General features: G+C 33.1%; 1 protein-coding gene across 2 annotated transcripts in view; it reads right to left on the bottom strand.

Annotated features, from left to right (window-relative positions):
• dve (SATB1_N and homeodomain domain-containing protein dve) overlaps positions 1-19856 on the bottom strand; it is a 165429-nt gene that overhangs the window by 16170 nt on the left and 129403 nt on the right. For both annotated transcript variants that reach the window (XM_089651027.1, XM_089651028.1), the window contains exons 3-4: positions 3502-3717; positions 2612-2841 (exon numbers count right to left, since the gene is read on the bottom strand). In XM_089651027.1, coding sequence (XP_089507153.1) covers positions 2612-2841; positions 3502-3717 — 446 coding nt within the window. The remainder of the gene's footprint in view (positions 1-2611; positions 2842-3501; positions 3718-19856) is intronic.

The raw sequence follows: 19856 nt of genomic DNA, 5'->3' as shown, positions 1-19856 counted from the left end.
CTTAACAACTACTTTTTGAATATTTAAAAACATCATAATTATGTTGAGAAGCCAAAAACTGCTTTGTACTACCATAGACGGTTCTAAGAATACTCTAATAAAAGTTTTACTAACGTTGTGGTTGAACATAACAACTCAATACCCTTTGGTTTCCACTGTACTTGTGTAAGCTATTACTGTAATTCAACAAATACTAGTGAAAACGGTGCGCAATTTCTGCGAGGAATAAACGTATGCTTAAGCAGAGAAAACAATGAGCAACCCGCTAATAAGGGTTAAATATTATAAAGTACATTGTGGGAGATGGGGGTTGCGGGGTGGATGGCAGGCTCCGTTCCTTGTTCAATACCCACAGTGCTCGCAGCATCTCCACACAATGCAACGCTGAAGATCTGCGTTTGCTCTGTGCTCGCGGAGAGAGGAACAAACGTCTGATAGTCTGATCCCATCATGTCTTGGCAAGCCCATGCTACGTCTGGCCGTAATACCGCGAGCTCAGGTGAAACGTACACTGTTTGCGCAACGAACTAATGCATTGTTGAGATTATACTTTGAAATAAAACATCAAGAAGTACGAGAATTGCATGAACGTTTTTATTTTTTAATTATTTTTTACTATGGGATTCAAACATTTGCATTGACCGCTTTACTCGGTTGTTTTTTTTATGTTTGGTGGATTTATACAGAATGTCTATCATGGGTTTTCTTAGATGAAAATTAATATTTTCAGGTATTACCAGATGCGGATAAATTATCAAAAATTTGTACATATTCTAATTGATCGTGGAACGGAAATTAAAAATACACAATAATTATTATATACCGCGCTTTATCTTTTTGTTCTAGTTATAAGTTATTACATAACAGTTATAATTTATTACATTACGAATTAACTACCAAATTATTTTATAGATCGTAAAATTTAAAACTATGTTAATTTGTAATTTGAGTCAGCACTAGATGTCAGACTAGTGTAATATTCGTTTAAGCTATTTGTGGGAACTCTATGAGAATAATATTATTTTCAGGCTCATTACTTCATACCCTCCTAAAACACTACGCTATGTAAGTTACAACATTAAATGTGCTCCGTTTATCGCTGATACGCACTTATCCATACTTTTAAATGAATATTTTGCCAATATTTAATTGCAAATCAATTCAATCTGCATTAATTAATCTTATAAGGATTTCAATTTCATATATTACCTTGATTCACATCTTCAAATAAACATTGATCCATGAAAGCTGCCATTCATTATTATTAATTTAAATTCACATTTAAAGCAAGCCGAGCACAGAGCACGCAACCTGTGGTAATTCCTCCCCCTTTGTACTGGGCCCCGAACAGGTGGGAGGGTGGGGGGTGTTTCCCGTTTAGATTACATTTCATTATTGTTACACGTCTTAGATCGGCTGGGGATGCGTCTGCTGAGGGTATTGTTGCGTCACCAGGAGACAGGAGTTAAGATAACTGTGTATCGCAGAGACAATCGAATGTAACGTATGAGCCTACAGGAGTAGCAAATCCTCTGAACATTTTCAACAATGCCAACTTTATAGGTATTAGGTTTAGGTACATAATGAATTACTCCACTCATTCATGATACTCTGGGTTCAATAAATGTCTAATAACATTGATATACATAAATGTCTTTTCATTGGATTAAACCCTTGTATTTTCCCTTAGTATTCAGCAATGGGTATTCTTTTTTCAAGTTTTTTTTTTAAATTTATACTAAAAAAATAAGCATTTTAACATTTTCCATTTTCATCGTTATTTATTTTTTATATAGAAAAAAAATGTGAGTATTTTTTATATCTGGAAAGGTATTGTGAGTGTTGAGTGGAGCTTTGAAAGATTAATTTAATTTGAAAACAAAAAAGGTAAAATATATTCTTCATTTCAATTATGAAGTGAAACCGGAAAGAGGAAAAAGATATGTGTAAAAGTGCCTTTGAGGGCATTTAAGTTAAAACACTAGAATCAAAATCCTCAACTATAAAAAAATTACATAGATCTTCATAGATTGTAAGCCGCAATTACCTATGGTTTAACGCAGTAAAAAAATAAAATGTTAAAATCTCGTGAAGAGACCCATGTTGTAGAAATGAAAAGTACGGAGGCAGCAAATCGTTCCATGACTGAGCTGTAGAACCCAGGAACGAGTTGTAGAAACGAACCGTTTGACGAATGTCAACCGTTGGGCGCACGTTTGGTGTGTTTCAAGACTATGAACCGGTACCGAAGGGAACAATGATGCTAGTTACTAAAGTTACTTAAGTTTCTTCTATTGAAATACCGGTAGAATACAGGTAGCATTCACACCTGACGCTTGTGCTATAAAGATTGCAATCCTTTAGTTAAGATGGGGGAATCTATCTAACGAATCATCAGTTTCTGCACAGTATTTATAGTGAAACTCATAATACCTACAACCTGTACGTAGATATACTTTTTAAACCGTTTTTTTGTCAATTTAATTTGGATGAAATTCAATACATTTAAATTTTTAAAACGTTTTTATTTTTATTTTAATATTAATTTAATTTACGTATTCAGTACAGCTCTGTTACCTTAATAAAAAAATATAATCTAATTTTTTGTTACCTCATCCAGAGGGCAGCCAGTGGATAATAGGAGCGCATGGCCGTGCAGGAGTAACAGCCGGAGCAGTTTGTCCCGCATGTCCTGCGTCATGGGCGTCCTGGGCCTCAGCAGCTGGATCCTCAGGGTAGCTAGGGCGGTCAGCTCGCCCAGCACCTCGCCCACGGTGGCCAGCGGCGAGGAACACACCATCTCAAGGGGAAGAGGCTTCCAATTCTTGATGACTACGCAGCCTGGAAACAATATGGTTCGCTAAAGACAATAATATACTAAGAGTGAGTGAATATACGTCAAGTTTTACATTCTGGCCGCTATTGTCTCATTTGTATATCAATAAATCAATTGTCCGTGGAGAAATCAGGAACCACAGATAATTTGGAAATAAAACATTTTCAAATAATGTTATCTATATATATTGTAATCAAGTTTAATTTGTTGAGCTCCATTTTAATTTAAAGTTTTTTACATTTAATAATATTATGACGAAAATTTTATTAGCAAACATGTGTAGATAAAATATCTTATTATGACGCATCATAGTTGTTTTGCCTTCTAAATATTTTCTAACAATTAACTTGAAAATCGATCTAGTAATAAAAATTTAAAGAAATTTTTCGAACGATTTTCATTAAAAGTACATATATATTAATAAATCATCTGTAAGTGCCTTCACCATAGTTAGATAATGGTAGTAATAATTACACAGCCGAGCATGTACCGAGCTCTATATTTATACAATAGAAATATCAGTATTTTTGCTAATATGTATTTCATGTAGATTTTGCCCCAGAAAAACTCTCCCGCGGTACCATTAGAGATGGTGTCGAAAATTTCCTCTCATTTTTTTGAAGGTTTAAAAACTTAACAGATTTAGTTTTTAGAAAAATAGTAACCTTTGGCGATGGGTGCGCAGTCCTGAGGGTACCCCAGGCGCACCAGGGCTGCGGGCACCAGGTCTCGGAAGGCCGTGGCCGCGGGGATGATGACATAGCTGTCCGCCTCCACGGAGGGGCGGCGAGGGGAGGGAGGCGCGGGCAGGGATCCCGCGGCCTCCAGCGCCTCCAAGGATGAAACCCCCTCCACCACGCAGTGAACCGGCAAGGACTTGGCTGGAAACAAGGAATATGGTTACAAACAGAATATTAAATTTATATTTTTTTGCTTGAAAACCACGAACAATTGGCAAAAATTTTTAGGTCTATGCCAAGTGCTCTTTACCGAGAGATAAACCTTGTATTAAAGTATTTATTTATTTAGTTTTATTTCACACCCTTTTTTTAAACTTGAATAGAAAAAACTTCATCGTTTGTAAATATAATTACTGTGCATTTCTTGTCTATCAAATAAATGAGTTTTGATGTTATGTTTATGCACATTGATAATGTATTAAGCATTGTTTTATTTATTACAAAATAATACAAGATTTCAAATTTGAACAGAGTGCAAATAAATATATACATTTTCTTTATTATTCTACAATTCCATAAGGTGAGATCCATTAGCTCGTGTTTACGGGAGGAGTATGTATATACAATAAGAAAATAATGCTTAAAAGGTTATTTATAAACAGTACTCATATTAAATAACTACAAACATAATTCAACATAAAAATTAACATAATTCAATCTTCAAATTAACCACGAAAATAATTCAATACAGAAAACTTTAGAGAAATAGTATTATAACAATAATAATACACACAACTTGAGAGAAATAGTATTTTTACAATCGCTAAAGTTTTTTTTATATATTTTATATGGTACATGGTATATTTTAAGTATACGTATATTAAGGGTTTACTATATCATTTTCTTTTTGAATTGTTCATATTTCAAAGATTTGGTCATTAATATATTGTACCATTTCACACACTGGGATGCCTATTAGGCCCTTTGTTTTGCATATATTGCATATGCTATTTATCTTTTAATTCGTTATCTTAATACCAATTTGTAACATCGAGTCTTTTTTTATAGATTTCTTGAATTTTTGGAATTTTAAAATTTTCATACAATATTGCTGATTACTATAATAATTAGTCTTTGTACCACCTTTACCGGTCTTACAATTTTTTTCATATACACTTCCTCACCTAATAAATCAATATTGAATTAAGACTGGACTTACGCGTAAGACTTTTTTGGATGATCCAACGTAACATTATTAATTAATCCAATAAATTCATTTCCAAATTCGGTTAATTAGTTCAAATACATACGTGATTCATTTCACAATACAATAATTATTACTCCGAGGTTTTTTATTCAACAAATTCAAGTTTGGTTAAGAATGGTGCACCGGCTTTTACATTCAATTTCGTTACATTTTGTGTCGTGAACAATAATTATTTCAATGTTGGGTAAGATCTGAATTCATTAAAATTCTATTGCAGTTGATTCACGCCAAAACATTTAAGTCGAATAACATTCATTAGGTATTTCTTATATACAATTAAAAGTTTTACCATTTTTCAAAGAGCACGATGTGAAAAAAAAAAGTTTTCGCGTTTCACAGACGATGGAAAATCGAAGCAAATTAATGTAACTAATTAAAAATCACAAAGCACGTCTTAAATAACAAAATAGCGAAATAAATGCAGCAGACGAAATTAATGCATTCACAAAGAAAGCCTTTGAAGGAGAACCGTGGTCTTTGTTTCTTCGGCGGAAAATGCTATTTCATCCCTTTCCCGGTAAAAATAAAAATCTTTGTTCGTGTTGCATGGCTTTCCAAGTTTGTAAGAAAATAAAGATCGCCTTTTGAGTCAGCACATTGTGAAAGAGTTTATTTTGTATTATATTACGGGGGTATTATTTCAACTTAACTGGGGTAGTTTGCATCTTATTGCGAAGCTGGAAACTTAGCCCATGTGATATTTTTGAGAAATTTTATATGAAAATTTATACGGGCGCGAATATCTTCCAGGGGGTATGAATAAACTTAATAAACAAAAACACGTTTAGGGTAAGGCTTGTTATCGTACGGTATTTAACAACGATGATAAAATACTAGATTATTTGCGGGTGTCAAGTCAAAGAAAATCTTCAGTAAAGAAAAACATTACAATATTTAAAACGTTTTGATTAATAATTTAATAATCAGTTAATGAACAGAGGAGAAAAATATTCATAAACTTAACTTACTTTCTCATTTTAATTTCATATATTTCCTAAAATTTTGTCTACTTGTTTATTTATTAGTTTTGTTTCTATTTCGTCTATGGGCTTCCATTCGGTATATATATGTGTGTTTTTTTTCTGTTTCTAATCTGTTATTTTTATGTTAACATTAGCACAGATCCGTGAAATATCACGGGTTATTGTAATTATTGTAGGATTTTTGAAGTATTTATAAAATATTTGCCTCAGGATCCACGCCCTCCGAAAGAAAATGTAAAAATTACTAAATCTAGTTAGCGTCCTTGAGGTGATTTTCTCACGAAAACGGCGCTATACAAATAATCCAATCATTATTATTAATAAATAGGTAAGTATGGTACGGTATATTATCTGCTTAAACAAAATAAAAATAAATAAGAATTAAAGCACATTTGTAGAAATTTATTACATATAGCGCCCCTGAGGTGATTTTGCACAAAAACGGCACTATGTAAATCATCCTAATATTATCATTATTTTTGCTATTAAATAATGCTTTCTTGAAAATGGCAAAAGCAAAACACTCGAAAAATAACAAAATCTGACTTTAATGGTGAAGATTAAACCTAACAAACTAAAAAAAAAGAAATACAAATTTTAAATATTGAATGAAAAATTGAAATAAATTTCTCGTAAATAATACCATATGATATATAAATTTCAGATCCAATGAATATGTTTGTTTATTGTATTTTGATATTAAGAAAAAAATATTCAGTGTCCTTCAGATCTGCACAGTAAATAGATTCCTTCTATCTTTTACCCCAATGCTTGGATAAATATAGTTTTACATCAACACAATGCATATTTAATTATGTACGGCTTTAATTAAGCGTCCTTTGGTTCGAATCCAGGTCCGGCGCTCGTAAATCCCACAAGTTTGGCAAAGTAAAACGGTCTTAGGCCACAATACAAACCCGGGCTGGGTGGGGGTGGCGGGGGTTGGGCATAGTGCCCCCCGTGCGGGTAGGGGGTTCAGGTTAACACCTCCGGTTTAATATCGGCCGTGGATTAGTTGGACTTTGGGCTAGCGGTCAGTTGCACCCCACAATGCCACCCCCTTATTCACAACCCACTTAGCTACCCACCCACTGTGACTCTTTTCGTCAAGCAATGACGTGGAAAGTTTGCAATTTATAGTGTTTTTTAACATTTCAGAGTACACGGTAGTATACATTAATATAAGAGTTCAATTTAAAAGTTTTTTTTACTAATATCTCGACTAAAGTGATAATAAAGGGTTTTCCAATAAGAGATGTTATTTTGAAGATTAATTAAGGAATTAATGATTTTTTATGGCCAGAATTGGATGGTATTGATCAGGACAACGTTTGCTTTCAACAAGACGGCGTTAAGTTCCACACAAGCAACGAAACCATTGATTTTTTACTTTCTTTGAAGTCACGTGAAAGAGAAGGTCTACGCCAACAGCCCAGCGTCAGCGTCCCAGGTCAAGACCTCAAAGATGGAATTCTTGAGGCTATCGAGGACATAAGGCAGCCACTTTGCGATTTGGTTATGGAAATTTTCATGAAAAGGATATGGTCCTGTAGGCGTGGTCGTGGTGGTCATTTGACTGATGTTATTTTTTACTATTAACGACATACCTTCCTCTTTATAATGAAATAAAAATTCGATCATTTATATTGAAAAATGGCATTTTTCTTCGAATATCAAAATAACACATCTTATTGGAAAACCCTGTATTTTAATACAAATATCTATGTGAGTAGATACCTAAATATTATTTTCTATCGATACAAAGAACGTATTGCAATTGAGTGTATAATATAAAGAATAAGAAATATATTGATGTTTTTTGGAAATCAAAATAGTGCTTATATTTTAGTTTTTCAGACTTAACTCGATATTATTTAATGGCTTTAAAACGCTATACTTGTAGGTGTTCACTAATAACAAGATTTTAGATTTGAAACTGTGAAGAATCCAGGCAGTAACTGGTTGTATTTTATAATTAAGTATTAATGAAACAAGACATGGTCAAGCAACAACACCATAGAAATATTTAAATTTTCCAGCGTCTAAGCCAGCCGTTTACCTGTGGGAGTCACCCGTTTAGCCCTGAGCCGCCCCTGCCGCCCAAACTACGGACTCCAGCCCGGACTGGCTGGACTAATGCTTGGACATATTCATAAAGGATTTAGGGTTTTAGCCGGACCCAGTGGGGTTTAGGAGGGGGGCGGGGGTCAGACCCCGGGGTATTGGAAATCTATTTATCTAAGGAAGTTAAGAACGAAGTAAGCACGTAGATTAGAAGAGGAAATTAATTTATTTTAATTATTCATAAAAGCACGCGTGGAAATGTGTCCACCTGATTCAATTCTCATTACTTAACAGATTTTTACAAATATCTTGATTAACACTTCACGCTAATTTGTTTGCTTTTGGGAATAACTCATATGGTCTCTCATAAATCGTTGTGTCTTCCTTGCTGAATGTGCACCCTTGTGAAACTAAAAGTTCCAACCGCAATTAGAAATTTTCAGAACTTGAAAAACATTCAATTTATTTGAATTTATTGCAAAACGGAAATATTCAGACCCGTATATGTCCGAAGCCTGAGAAGTTAAGCCTAAGAGTGATCGCCGTTGGTTATTTTAATTTAAAATCACCAACAACAACTACGGAAGACGCTTCTCTATAAAAAGTTTTCATAACGAAGGGGTATTATGAGACCAAAATTTTGCGGGCTGGGCTGTGCGGAAATGACAATCACAACTGCAGGGAGACAGCGGAAGACCAGAAGGAGCGGAGTTGGTCCTTAGATTTCTCTCTTAAAAGTTGGGTTGAAAATTCTCTCCATCAAAAATAGTGATATGAAAATACATAATGACTTGTCATATCACACCCATAACGCTTTAAAAATAATAAAAAAAAACTTCTGAAACTTTTTACGTCATGAAATAAATATACCTCAAGGTTAAGTGCCCTAGTTAGCGGACATATTGTAATTCCAACAGGGTGATTAAATATTTCGGACCGTTAAACGGAGGACTGCGGACAGAGGACTGTTGGGGTGGAAAGGAACAAGGATGCAGGAAGGGGAGGGCGAGGGGTAGGGGATGAACAATAGTTCGGACCTCCTAGGGGATTGAACCTGGATTTAATTTGGTCACCCGGAGGAGATTTGGTTACGCTGATATTAGCTGTTACCTGTATTGTTATGAAATAAATATTCCCGCTATAGTTTGGCTTAGTTTTATTGAAAGGTTTCAGGACGATCTTAACATATTAAAACCTTATGTAAATTGAACTTTTTCTGACTATAGTTATACATTACTACATGGTCTAAGAGATTTGCAGCAAAGGATTCCTACTAACTTACTTTTAAGTATGCGCTGTTAGCTAATAGAACGTTTATCAAAGAGGAAATTTTTAGGAATTTGGGTCAACAAAAAATAGGATTATCATATCTACGTGACTAATAAAAATACAATTCCGCAGCGTTGTTTCAAGATGAAGCTCGCAGAGTGAAGATTACATTGATGATAGTCGACCTCCGACAAGAGATGGCACGTTTGAACGTTGTAAATGATCTTTTACAAATTTTAATGAGAACAACAATATTTCATTAAATTATTAGAATTTGCAAATTATCACGTTTTATGGTTGAATAGCTCTTTCATATTTAAGAATCCTGTTAATGAGATTCCTCGATGCTTTTGTTAGATGAGATGCTCTTAAATGTGCATTATGGAAAGACTGCACTTACTCTTCTAAGACTTATTACGAAACAGGAACCGTCATAAGGGTTACCAGTAAAGAATGTCAAATAGATTAAAACATATTATTATGCAAAAAATATCAAAGGGATGAAAACTGACCATTTTATTGTAAAATATGAGTAATTTTATAAGTGTAGACTTTAAGAGAGTTAAATATTAACTATTTGGTATCTTTCTGTAGTTATTCGCATAAACATAATATTTAAGTATAATTAATTTGTGGAAATTAAATAATATTCATCAAAACATAAACTTATAATTATTTTATTTACACATTTTAGTCTTTGATCTTAAAGTGAACGTATAGAAATGGAAAAGAAGGCATAATAATTTCTAGAGTGCATATGAATTATGTAATTCTCTAAAATAGTTCATTTGAATATACTCGGATGTTTAGTTCTGTATTCAGAGATTTAACTTTGTTTCAAAAACAGAGAAGTGCAATAAATAAAAAAAAATATTTGGTTATAGTTACGGGAGATCCCTCTGAGGATATCATTATATTTACATATAACAAAACAGGAACACAATAAAACAATTATTATTTTTCTAGAGCAATAAATTCTCTCAGGTTCGGCGTGGATTTTCACAAAATCACTTTATGTGATATCAAACCCTCTTTCCATAATGCCGTTTTTATCAATTTTATTGATTAATTTTATTTTAGTTATTTGTATATCTAAATTTACAAATGACTAATTTATTATAAGTTTCATACTATTACATTTTCTCTTGCTTAATGTGGCTTCTACAAATCATCTCGGAAATACCATTTAGTGCAGACTTTATAGTTTCCAGCAGCGCATTATAATATTTCATCCCTTTGTAGAGTAAACTGTTTTGCTTATCAGATTTTCCCTTTTTAGTATTCTGATTTCATTGCACGTCCTTGATTTAACTGATGATGATGTTTATTATTATTTGATGTATATATCATCGCGTTCAAGATCAGCGTCTGTTTCACCATTAGCCAATTCTGATCTTTTAACATTTACGTTACTTTTGAAAATCTATTTCGCTTAAGTATTATTATCTTTGCTCTATTTTAAACAATTTGCAATTTTGTTATTTGTTGTAGTTTGTTGAGCAGTATTTAAAATATGAAGCAATGATGGAGTTGTCAAATAAATTATAGTGATTGTTGTTTAATTATTTTTTTTTTCAACGAATTCTGCCCAAAAGATAAATCTTCTTCCCAATTTGATTTTTTGTTTACTCAGCATTGTTCTTAAATATTAGTCGTGTCATATACATACATATATCTACCTCTTTTTGATAATAATTAACATTGATTCAAATATTTTTCCGTTATATGCACACATCTTCAGGTTTTTGTAAGCGATTCAACCTGAACTATAAAACTAAATAATAACTGGCAACCCTGCATTTTATTTTAAGCGTACGCAGTAGCACTCCCCTCTAATGCCGGTGCACTCTTTGTATCATCGGCGAAGCTCTCCTCCGACAACAATAACTTTCAGGAAAGACTAAGCGAAATTGTGAGATGATAATATATTTCCTTCAAGACGAACGTTGTCTCAATCTTTTACTACGTTCAAGTACTTGGTAGAAAGGTTCCAGTAGCAATTAAATGGATAGTCATTTTAAACAGCATATAAAATATGAAGAGCATTAAATATCACGAACTGTGGTAACCTTTACGAAACCTTTAGAAAGTAGATTGACGAGAATATTTTTGTGTAGCTACTCTCAGAAATCTACAAAAATTAAATTTTGAATATGTTTTAAAGTATTTTAGTGGTTTTTCTAATGCAGCACAAGTTTTCTGGAAAGCTTTCTTTGAAATGGTTTTTGAAATTATCCCTCAATAAATGAAAACCGTATTTAATTAATGGTTTCAAATTCGTATAATTATTTTTAACTCTGTTCTCTAGAACGTATAATCGTACTACATTAAAATTACATGAATATTATTTAGTGTTTACAATAATTATATTTAATCCTACGAATCTATCACACGACAGATTGTCTGTAGGTTCCACCAAATCAATATTTATTAGTAAACAACTAACTTTATTTTTAATTGAAAGGCTTTGTTACTGCTGAGTTCACTAACAGAGCCTTTCAAACAAAAATAAAGTTGGCTGTTTTCAGGTAAAAAAATGTAATAACCAATAATATTTGATGAATGAAAAATATTTATCAGATAAGACCTCTACGCACATATTGTTTTTTTTTTTTAAAATAATTACAATCACTTAATTATAGAAATATGATATCATTCACGGAAGAATATAGTAGATAATATGGTGTCTTGTCGGATTGTCAATAGAATTTAAACAAATAAAGGTATCAACGAGGAATCAAAACCAACTACATCATTGTCTAAAAAACTTTATTATTGCAATAATTATAGTTTATTTAAATGTACTTAAAGTATTGAGAACAACCGTCTAATAGGTACATACTCATATGTATTATTTTCCTATGTTCTCAAGAGAAAGGTTTGGCAGGTACTGTAGTATGGTGATGGGGTGGAGTGGGGGGAGGGGAAGCAGATCTTGGAGTACTTTGGGAAATCTTAACGCAAATCCGGCATAAAATTAAATCGTATTAGCGGGTGCTCAGGATGTGTGTTGGAGGGGCGGGGCCTGGCGATCAAGGGCGGCGCGTGATATTGGGAACAACAAGTATTATCTTTCCAACGAATATTCAGTGTCAAGTTTGTTCCATTTTATAAATAATATTATTCAGTACTACTTCTTCAAATAAATACTACATTCATTTTCTAGTTTCGGCATACAGTCATTATAAATCCTTGGGCAAGTTAAAATAAAAATACTTAAAAATAGAAACAAATCATCTATTGATGTGAATAAAGCGTTAAAAATTTAAAATTTAAAATACAAATGAAATGGATTTACAATAATACTAAAATAACTTGAACATTTTGAAAATTAGAAAAAGTGGTAATAGTCAATTAAATATTATTAATAGGCAAATATTTTATTTTAAATTCATTAATATCAATATTAGTAATAATTTATATAATAATATACTTTATAACTTTTTTATTTTTTTTTATTTATTTTATAAGTGTACATTTTTTTGTGTGTTTATATATATATTTAGTAAAAAAATACGTTAAATATTTTTTTAAGCTCATCCGACCGGAGGTAATGTTGCAATTTGACATTATTAAGACATTTATCGTGTGTGCTTATATATACATATTTGTTTTGTTATTTAGATATCTTAATTACTACTTGACTCTGTTGTGTCAATTTATAAAAGTTTTGATATATTTCGCATTCATAAAATAATAATAACAATTTTATTTATTTCATTAATTTTTTTAAAATAAAAATAACTTATTAATCACCGCTCGTTGGAATATATTTTTAATCTATATTTACTTATTTATCTGTACTTAAATTAATTAGTTTCTATTATTCGTTTATCCTGACGAAGAAACTGTTCCTCTTTAAATATGTCGATTATTTTGATTAAATAGTGGTGTATACGAAGAAAATTTATTCGTCCTTATATATGTTGGTTCATCTTATTCCAAGTGATTACCTGAGCCCCGCCACTGCGCTATCCGCGTTCCGCTGAGCCGCTAAGGGTAGCTACTCCTTGCTGTACACTCCTCCACCCCTATAACCTCTACCTAACTACGGGTAAGTAGTGTGTGAATTAAAACTTTAGACTAACAAGAATTAAGCCCATGTCTACACTCGTATCTACTTATTCCCGGGATATGGCGGGCCGGCTTGAGAATTTTGTCGCTTGTTTTCATATTTATCAAATAACTTCAATAAATATTAATATTATTCCAAATCGTATGAAGTCTACCAATTCGCTAGTTAAATTTGAAAAGTTAGTTATCCTTATCCTTTCTTAAATAATAAAATTTTATATAAGTCCCATTTGCTATAAACTGAATGTCACCCTAGTTGTCTTTATTATATACTTTTTTTCTTCTTGGGAATAATGAAAATGATTACTTATGGTACAAATATTGTTACAATAAACTATCAAATTATTAATAATAAACTATTTTAACTCATCGAATACATATTTTTACTTTCTTTTTGAAATATTTTGTGTTTGTGATTACTGTATATTTGCTTCATTCTCATGTAAATTGTTAACCTCGATATAGGCTTTGTCCTAGTGAGGTTGATTTTTATGAAAAAAAAAACATGATTTATTTACATTTAGTGAGATGCAATACATTAACTATTCATTGTATTATAAACATGAGATTGTTATCATAAATACTAATTTCTTCTGTGCGTTCTGCGTAACTCTGGTTAAGTGTCATTTCACAGTGTCGTGTCTGCTCAGAAAATTCTCATTTCTGAGCACAAATTGCCTCCTGTTTTATATTATGTTTTAGTTTTAATATTCGTGCTTTGTCCTATCCTGCTGTTATTGTTATTCTAAGTTTTGTCATCACTTTGTATAAACAGTGTATTTAGTGTTATAATATTAGATCTTTATTGGGTAAGGCACACTGTAGGAATAATTTCAAGAATCACTAATACTGAATTACCATTTTTTTAAGTTTGTTATACGAGTAGTTAAGTGCACTTGAAGTGAAATGACACTAAACTGCGCTATATAAATGCCATGTTATTATTATTATTATTTTCAAAATTGGAACAAATTGTGTGAAAAATTCAGAGAAGCGATAAAGTCCTACCTGTGGGCCTACTCTGTATCTTTCGAAACTTTCCTGCCGCCGGCTTAGCTACGTCACAAACCCGTATTAACCCTTCCCTTACGGTGTTCAAAAATTTCTCGTCCTCCGATAAATATTTATATATTGTAATTACTTAATGCAATACACACATGTATTGCGGAGGAATACCTAAAATTTGAACTAAAAATGTTTACTATATTTACAGAGATATTTTATTAATCAGAGACGATGTTCAAGTTAACAGCATCGGCAAGGGAAGGTTAAACTACAAACTTACTGGTTTGTTAACCCGAAAGATACAGAGTAGGCAGAGTAGATATAGTGGAGTATTTTAAATTGCCATTTTCAAAATTGGAACAGATTTTCAAAACTTCAGACTATCCCATGATTTTTATGCGTCTGCTCTAGTTATGTACTAAAAATGTGTAGGTTATTTTGAGCTCATACGACCGGAGGTGGTGGTGCAATTTGACATAACTAAGACATTTAACGAGTGTGTTTACTTAGTTCTAAATTTAAGTTTCTAGTAAGTATATCTTCATCTGATTTCTAGCCTCCAGTATGAACAAAAACCTTTCTCAGTGACTCCCGCTTTGTCGTATCTAGTCGATTATCTCTAAAACGGAAAATCTATTTTATAATGTTGGGGTCTGACCTAATGAAATTTGCAAATCTTTTCTGTTGGGAATTTTAACTCCTGAAGTGTTTTACTCGTCATGAGTAGTTCACTGACTAGTAGGAACTTTGACATAACCATTAAATGTCTAAATTTAAAAAAAACTTTTTCAATTATAATTTTTTATTCTATTTTTTTTTAATTCTTAGGAAGAAAGGGTGTTGAAATAGTGAACGAAGCCGGGTGTATACGTGCGAAGGTAAGTAAGTACAAGTATGTGAACTAGAACGCTTTGCCTTGAAAAAAACCTCAGTAAGTACATTTGCCATGGTGGGAAATTTATTTTTAACATAATGTTGTGCCGAACCGCTCCTGTAGGGCTGAACGTGTATGTTTCTAACAACTGTTTAACATGTTTAACTCCTCTTGCTATTTGCAGCGGGGATCACCGCCGGCAATGGCTGAAAGAATGGTTAAGAACGGATTGCGAAACTTTCCGTAAGAGTTCTCTGTGCATATTTTTGCATTTCCTATTCTGCGGGGATTATAAAATATTCCTAGATATTAAATGCGCTACCTCCAGTTCTCAGTCGACAACGCGACCTATACACTGTACGTGTTCAGTCATCCTCAGTTTATTCAATGAGATGCAAATGCTTTTTCAGGTGCCACTAAAATAAGAACACCTAACGATATGATATGGTATGATTTAAGATTTCTAGATACTTCTATCTTAGTATTCGACATCTAGAACTTTCGAAAAAATTGTAGTTTGAATACTGATCTGTTCTTGTGGGTCATATACAGAACAAAAAATGCGTGAGTAGAACGTTTCAATTCACTGTAGGTATTCCAACAATTAGTAGTATATTATAGGGCATGGGCGATATATCTAATGTCATCTGATATGAGAAATCTGGAAAGAGAAGCTGGGTTCACCAAAAAAAGTCACGAAGACTGCTAGCTTCAGATGGTTGATGATGTATGCCAATAATCTTCAAAACTGGAGCGATTTGAGGAAGGCAAATCTATGTTCACTGATTGAGGCCAGAAGTATTACAAAGAAGTAGAACACAATGTTTCAACGAAGTTTCCAACTACTGATATTTTTAATCTGTTTGATGTTCCAAGTTTACAATGCTAAAAATCTATGCTAAAAATATTCTAGTTCATCACTTAAAAAATAAACCAGAGGCAAACCCCTCTCACGATCATAAAACCAGAGCCAAGCAAACAGACATGCTAAATATTCCTAAATGTAATTCTACCTTTGGACAAAGAAACTCTGATTTTTTAGCAATAAAATTATATAATAAACTCCCTCTCAACATAAAACCAAGGAAAACGAAAAATAGCTACATTAAAGACATCAAATCTTGGCTTAAGGAAATATCGGAAGAAGAACTAGCTAATATATTTAAAACATCATCTTAGTCGCTGAAAACGTATACTAACAAATATATAGTCCCCCTCAGCACAGGATCTCCTAGTGAGGAGGACTTCAATGATCTGTTTTAATTTTATATATATATATATATTTTTTTTTTTTTTATTTCATGTGCCATACAAAATGTACCTAATTATTTAAAAAGTAACTAAAAAAAAGTACTTAAGTGAATGCGCTATTTTTGAAACAATTAGAAAAGCAAAAAACACACAATCACTATATCTAATATTTTGACTTTTACAAATGGTTGGACACAACAACATAAAAAAAAACAATGATTCAATAATAATTTAACATGATTTGAGCAACGGACTTCATCGTGAATTTAGAAAAGAAAACTTTTTAGTTATCTACTTTACTGTTCATAGTCATTGAAATGTTGAAGTCGATGATGCAAACACCCAAACCCTTTTGAAGATCATTACACTACCTTTGCCATGTGTACAATGTCAAAGGAATCATATCTTTACAGATTATCGCCGTATCAAAAATAAAAAAAAATACAGTGTGTGGCAAGCCTACGCACGACGGAAGTGAAACTTTTAGTATTGTTCTCTCTCTCTTTTCATTTCATTCTCTCTTTTTTTCTGTCTATTGACATATTTATAAGTAAAAAAACAAATCGTTGATAAAAAAATATTAAAAGTTATAAAAATATGGGATTCGAACCCTGCATAACGAGTCCTGCATAACGAGTGTCGAACGCTCTGCCTCTGGACCGCGAGGAGAGATATTTCGCGCGACGCGGCGTTATCGGCCTTGATTAGTAATTTTAATGATTCAAAATAAAAATAATTCATCAAAATACCGAGCGACTCTACCGGCACGATTTGTAAGCTATATTTCGACCAAAATAACATATAGGTACCGTAAAGTAAATTAAATTTAAATTAACAAATTTATCTATTTTTTTACTACATTATTACAAATCGTTGATAAAAAAATTAAAAGTTATAAAAATATGGGATTCGAACCCGGGTCCTGCATGGCGAGTGTCGAACGCTCTGGCTCCCGGCGACAATCGGGAGCTTTGCCTCTAGGCCGCGAAGCTGAGTTTGGAGAGCGACCGAAAGTAGGTATATAATATTGGCTAGGCTCCTATAGCGAAATGATCACGGTTTTCGATGACGGTCATGAGTTGGTTTTACTCCGGTCCTCGAAATTGCATAACGCGCGTAAAGAATTTTCACTTCAATATTGGAAAACGATATGTTTAAAATCAATTCATCCATGTGAGCTGATCGTGTGACTGTATAACTAGGCAGCTATATAGACAGCTATACGGGCAGCTAGCGCAGGCATTAGGCAGTAGTCAGGTACGAGTCGGGCAATGCACGCGATCTTTGCATGCGCACCGGGATTAGCGGGCTGACCGCGCTGCGAGCCGGGCGGCTCGGATATCTAACTGGATTTCTCTGGCTTACCTACTCAAGGAGCCTAGCGAGGGATGAGGGCGCTCTGGGGTTTCCGGCTTTCGTGCTTACGGTTTCGTGGCCGCTGATATCAACCTATATTCGGATCGCGTAGCCGTGAGCCGTGAGAGGTGAGCCGTCAGTAGCGCGTCTTAACGCCTTACGCCAACGCCCGCGCCGTGTAGCGGACAGGTAAATACAACAATGTTGTGAAAGTTGCCTTAATTATGTGACGAGGAAGTTACGCAATCGAATGAACACGATTTTCATTTCAGTTCAGACGAGTTAAATGATTTTTTTCGGTACCGTGGTGCCAAAAATACCTTACTTATAAAATATTTTAAAACGCAAAGCAATTTCATTTAAAAATTAATTAAATTTTTAAATTTGCAATCGGTACCTTTGTTTTCATAGATGTGAATATTTTAAAGTCTCCTGTGTGTTAAATTCTAGATTTGAATATTAAGCATGGTGTTTTTTTCTTTCTAACACCGTTTAGATCATATTTCTTAGCTCACAACGAATACTGTGAGACGAAATGATTTGTTCCCAAAATCTAGGTTAATAAATAAAACAAAATGCACTGATGTAATGTTTTGTATATTAAAAAAAATGGTACACAACTAAACTCTACTTCAACGAAATTTTCCTATGCTTTGGTCAGAAATCAATTTGATGTTTCAACGTCAAAAAGTAAATATAATAAATCGGTGAATTCAAATTGAAAACATGAGCATGGAATAACAGAATATTTAATATTGTGAAAATGTTTGCACCTTATACTAATAAACGTGTTTTAAAATGTTCACGATTGATAAACAACCCTTAACGTAGGGTAAGGTTGTTTGTCAAATCAGTTGTGTAAAGTTTAAAACACGTTTATTAGTGAGGCCCCAAATGTTTTTGGTTTTATATTATGTTGTCACTAATAATCAACTTGTTTTCTAAAAGTCCCCAACGAAAAGTTAAAGTGAAAATGATTTTTTTCTTTCATTTAAGGCTCGATTGACATTTAGTTTCATTAAAATATTACGGTGATTTATTAAAAAATTAAAAAAGGTACCCACGTTATTAAAATAAATGCGTGTTTTTTCTCCGGTTTACTGTACGTATTCCAGTTATTTGGCATATCCCCGTATCTCGGAAGGAGTTCATCCCGAAAATGAGCCTTCCCTAACAATAATGTCGGGTGAGGGATCAGCGCTGAGGTTGTCAGCGATGTGACACCGGGTCTGTCATCCGCTAAGCTCTCCCACCTCCTAAACCCCTTCTCCCAACTCCCACCCCTATTCACCACCCTCATATCCGTCTCTTTCCGAACAACCCATACCGCCACTTCCTCATAAACCACAAGAATATACATATTATCGAAAAATCATTCTTAGGCAATTCTTCTCATTTGAATTTTAAAAAATTGAAGTCGCTACTTGTTTATTAATTTTGTGATTGTTATTGAAAATTTTGGGACTATGGCTCACCTGTGTTGGGGTATTTTGGAAAGAAGTTGACAAAGCGAGAGAAAATGAAGAAAACGTAAGGAAATTATTAAAAAAATCAGATCGTTCAAAATGGCCATAAAACACGGTTAAAGATGAGTCAAGCGTCATATGAATTACTCTTAAGGCGATGCACTACGTCATGTAATATTTTAAATTGAGCCTCTATCAATAACAAACCTTACGTAGATGGCGATAAGGTTTAAATTCCCGCTTAACACCATCCGCCTATTTTGATTTATGCAAGAAAAAAACATTGCCAAAAAGTGCCATTTATTTTATTTTGTGGATGTTCAGGCATAAATATTTAATTTTTTTCCATAAATTTATAAATAACTTAATTTTCCACATTATACAATATAATCATAACCGAAAATGGGTTCGTAAGTAGGAGATGTTGAACTTTAAAGCAGTTTTCATAGGCCTTATACATTATTTTTTTCTGGGCATACAAAAAGACTTATCTAAAAAATACTCGGTTATTTCAAAGGCCAAGATGTATTCAATTAAAGCATCTGAAACATTTCTAGGCGACCAAATTTTCAAACCAAAAATACATGATTTTGCATTACTACGTATGGCATCGCCTTAAGTAATTTTTCAAATGGAAGAGATATCTTCCACCCTGATGTGTACGAATTAGGTATAATTCCTTTTCGAAGTCCTTCTTCTAAGAATGCTACTTAATTTTGAGTTTAAGACGA

Source organism: Hesperophylax consimilis, chromosome 3 (genome assembly GCF_061612785.1).
Source record: "Hesperophylax consimilis isolate HC1 chromosome 3, BYU_Hcon_1.0, whole genome shotgun sequence".
NCBI lineage: Eukaryota > Metazoa > Arthropoda > Insecta > Trichoptera > Limnephilidae > Hesperophylax > Hesperophylax consimilis.
Note: the sequence above shows the minus strand (reverse complement) of the source record. Positions and strands in the feature narration are given on the sequence as shown.